This window comes from Dysidea avara, chromosome 14, assembly GCF_963678975.1.
Source record: "Dysidea avara chromosome 14, odDysAvar1.4, whole genome shotgun sequence".
In the NCBI taxonomy this organism is placed as follows: Eukaryota; Metazoa; Porifera; class Demospongiae; order Dictyoceratida; family Dysideidae; genus Dysidea; species Dysidea avara.
The window spans coordinates 2,165,769-2,170,246 of NC_089285.1; the positions used below are offsets into that span (position 1 = coordinate 2,165,769).

Consider the following 4,478-nt stretch of genomic DNA (forward strand, 5'->3'; position numbering starts at 1 on the left):
TCGTACTCACTGGAGAAGAGGTGTGAACGCTTCCTCGGCTTGTTCGGTATGAGGGGTTGGGTGGACCAAGTTGACCTTGGAGCTCTTTCAGTTCTACAACATCTCCCATTGCTGTTACCAACTTCTCAATTTGCGCTTCTGTCAACTTCATAAACCTTCCGCCAGATATTTTGTTGCTCTTAAACGACTTTATTACTTCCAAATCAAATCCCTTGTTTTCTAGCAGCGTGCCGAAGTCTTCCACGGACAGCTCTGCAAAACCGGCGTTGTCTTCCATAGCTTACTGTTAGCTAGCTAACAACCAGCTGCACTAGCATAGCAACGTAAACCTGTTAAACGAGTTAAACAAACTAGTTGCCGCGAATTACATCATTTCAAGCCAATGGCTATTGCGTAGCTGTGTATATTTTGCCGCAATGCCGCTTTTTTGACATGAAAGTTCGCTTGGAGGTCCTCTTGTGAGTTTCTTGCTACTTGCAGATTTAACCAAATAAGAAATTGACTTACTGAGCTGTGTATGATATAGGAAGACGATATCTAACTCTCGGGCTATGTAGTCACGTTATAATAGCTACGCGAACCCATAGTTTGTCTAATCGGATCTCGGGTTTGCCAGAGGACAGAGCAGCTGCAGGTATTCAATTGGACTGCCAGGTATATAATGTAATAGAATGTATTACCAAGCTCCAGTTGCTCGCATTGCGCAACAACTTGAGTAGCTATTGGGCTGCTTATTCCACGTGTTTTATTTGACTGTGACCGTTCAATTAGAGTTTTAGCCCAATAACCACCTGTGAATAAAAGAAAGGGCCTGGCCACACAAAATATTTATGGCTCGGATGTGCTGTGAATGGTTTTCCCCAGACCTGAACTGATTTAAATGTATTAATTGCTATACTCAATATATTTTTGTATTTCACTCCTTGCCATGCCCACACTGGTGTTTTTGTAACTCTTTTCTGTGGTCGCATGTGACCGAAGGTACTCCCACATTATTTATATATGTACAGTTCCTCTCATTGTTTCAATGATGGTATCAGTCAACTATATAGTAGCCCACTATTAGGGAAGCACCCTTGTACAGGCTATGCCTTTTGGTGCCACCCTGTCATTTTGACAAATTAGATAAATAATAACTGTCGTGATCAGTTGTCCTGCATAGCTATTCATATTATGACTAACATTGGCTATACATGGCATGCATGTGTTTGCTATATCTAGTACATACTGTATATGTTGCACTCAATTTATCTTTTCATTGCTACAGTTTTGTAGCTAATGGCTACAGCTTCGGCATACCAATGTCCATTTTGCAATGAATTTCAAGCGCCATCATTTAAGCAGTTATTACCACATATTCACATTGTACATGCTACAAAACCTGGATTTACTATTACATGCTACAAAACCTGGATTTACTATTACTTGTGGTGTTCACGGGTGCCAGCGTACATTTCTGAATATGAAGTCTTATGATAATCACATTTCTCAGCACATGCTTGCTGGAGTTTACCCCTCTAATACATCAATGATATCAAATAATGAACAGTGTAGTCAGTCAAGTGGGTTTCAAATAGACGATGATATTCAAACTACCAACAGCTGTTCAGAAGAATCAGTGAATAGTATAGAATCAGAGCAAAATGACGAGGATGATTTATCACCAAATGGCCATGGTGTAAGTAGATGTCTGCAAATGAACAATAACTGTCAGGATATCCATGAACAATACTCCACTGTGCATCCTGCAGAACACTTTAAATCACAGGCAGCAGTGTGGGTACTGAAGACCAAAGAATGTCATAAGCTAACTACTTCAACAATGACCTCAATAATTGAAGATGTTACATCATTCAATCAAACTGTCTTGAGCAAAGTTGAAATGGCTGTAAACAGTGCTCTTGAGAATGCCGGAATACCAATAAGTAGTATTCCTGATTTGTCAGAAATTTTTAACGTAGATGGTATTTTTGGACGACCATTTCAAGGTTTAGAAACAGCTTACTTGCAAGAGAAGTATTGCAAACAAAATTGTTGCTTCGTTGTAAGTATAGAAACATGCACAGTATACCAAATGGATATTTATATAGCATTTGAAAAATATGCAATATACATGCATGTGTTAATACATAGATTCTACTGTACATGCATAAGTGAGTACACTCAGTGTGACTACTATATTTTTACAAATTAATTAATACACATTTATTCATGCAATATCTATGTATTTGTACACAGAAACCTACACCAATTTTGCTTGGTACTGTACAGAAATGGAAGGGTGATGGTCCAAATCGTAAATATGAAACCATCAAGGAAACAATGATTTACGTTCCTTTGCTATCAAGTTTGGAAGCTTTATTAAACGACAACCTGATCTTGACTTTGGTACTGATATCATGTTTATAATTGTATATGTACATATTTCTGATGCATGCAGGTGACACAAGAGCATGTACACATTGATGGAATGTTACAGAACTATTATGATGGCCAAGCATTTAAAAATAACGATCTATTCAGAGAACATAAGGATGGGATTCAGTTGATTTTGTATTACGATAAAGTAGAAGTTTGCAATCCTCTTGGATCAAAGAGGAAGATTCACAAACTTGGTAAGTGTGCATGCGTGCATACAAATAATGTAATGTTAATATACAAGGCGTGTGTATACATCATGTCATCATCATGTATTCAGGCGTTTTCTACTACCTTATTGGAAATTTGCCAGCTAAAATGAGGTCAAAAGTACACACAATGCAGTTGGTAGCTATTGTCAAGAAATCCTACATTGACAAATATTCAATGAATGCAGTTTTAAAGCCAATAGTTCAAGATGTGAAAAAATTGGTATGTGATATTTGTAGAGTGACAAGTAATTTGTACCCATGCATGCACACACGCACGCACGCACACACACACACACACACGCACACATACACATGCACTCACACATGCATGCACATATACACACACATGCATGCACACACGCACGCACACAGAGTGGCAGCTGGTTAAATACAACGCAACTATTGTATTATTATAGTGTTCCTAATTGCACTTTGTACAATCTATAGCTCTTTATGTACTGGTGTACTGCTACAGGAGACTGGATGTACATTATCTCTTAAGAAAGATCCAACAGTCATCTTTGGGACCATCGCAGCTGTGTCAGCTGACAATCCTGCAAGTAGTGCACTGGGGGGATTTAAAGAGGGAAGTCAGGCTTACAGGTTTTGCCGTCAGTGCTACATTACACTTGGTGAAATTGCACATGTGGTATGTATGTAAAAATAGGCTGCACAAACTTAATGTGACTTCTTAAAATCAACTATCTGGACTAATTTTTTGATGTGATTCCTTTCTCACAAAAAAACCAAAAAAAACAACAAACAAACACAAAGTTGTAACAACTAGATCCCATTTGTTGCAAAACTGATATCCTCTATTGTAGATAATTCTTTTAAAAATAATCTCAAATTTCACAATGGTTTCTACACAATGTACCCACCAAGGAATACAAACAAGACCTCTATTAATCATGATTACTGTTTTACGTATTTGCCAACAAGCTCAAATTCTTAGTAAGCTAAATTCTTTATATGACAAACTATGAAGGGTAGGGTATACAGTGTAAGCTTATCATGTCCCAGCTGCACTATTGTCATGCTCCACCTACCTACTACAACAAAATTGATTTTGCTAATTGACAAGATCTAAAATTGAATAGTGATAAATATCTAGATAAATTGATCAATTGTTACACTAGCATACAAGTTATGGTAATTCATTTGTACATACTGCCATGTTATTTTTAGTTTCATGAAGATCAATGTGATATTCGAACACCAGAACAGCATAAGGAAGAGTGTAAGCAGCTTAAAAAGGACCATTCATTGTCAAAAGAATTTGGCATCAATCGAAAATCAGCTTTGGATAAGTTGAAGTATTTTAAGGTTGCATCTGGTGCACTTGTGCCCGACATAATGCACGATGTACTTGAGGGGGTGCTGCAGTATGAAACTTATTCAAGAACTTATTCAAGAGAAACGCTACATAGAATTAGACACCTTAAACAACACAATTGAAAGTTTTGAGTTTGGGTACGCTGACAAAAATAACAAGCCCAGTAAAATTACTCGTGCAACTTTAATATCACATGATAACTCTCTCAAGCAAAATGGTAAGTACACAACTTGAAATACATTCTATGCACTAATTTTTTAGCTTCTCAAATGTGGATGCTTGGTCGGTACTTACCAGTAATGATAGGCAGTGATATTCCATCAGATGATGATCACTGGAGATGCTACAGCTTGCTTTTAAGCATTATTCAGTATTTGTTTGCACCAAGTCTGTTTGAAGATGATTTAGCACTGCTTCAAGAGAAGCTGCAACAACACCACATCCTATTTACGACACTGTACCCTTCACAATCGGTGATCCCGAAAATGCATTTTATTTTGCATACACCACGG

General features: G+C 37.5%; 1 protein-coding gene across 1 annotated transcript; it reads left to right on the forward strand.

The window, feature by feature from the left end:
- Window positions 1-1,462: 1,462 nt before the first annotated feature.
- LOC136243946 (uncharacterized) lies at window positions 1,463-4,088 on the forward strand. Its single transcript, XM_066035485.1, has 6 exons — window positions 1,463-2,044; window positions 2,239-2,388; window positions 2,441-2,615; window positions 2,699-2,850; window positions 3,106-3,279; window positions 3,819-4,088. Exons 1-6 carry the CDS (start codon window positions 1,463-1,465, stop codon window positions 4,086-4,088), a joined length of 1,503 nt encoding a protein of 500 aa, XP_065891557.1.
- The last annotated feature ends 390 nt before the right edge of the window (window positions 4,089-4,478 follow it).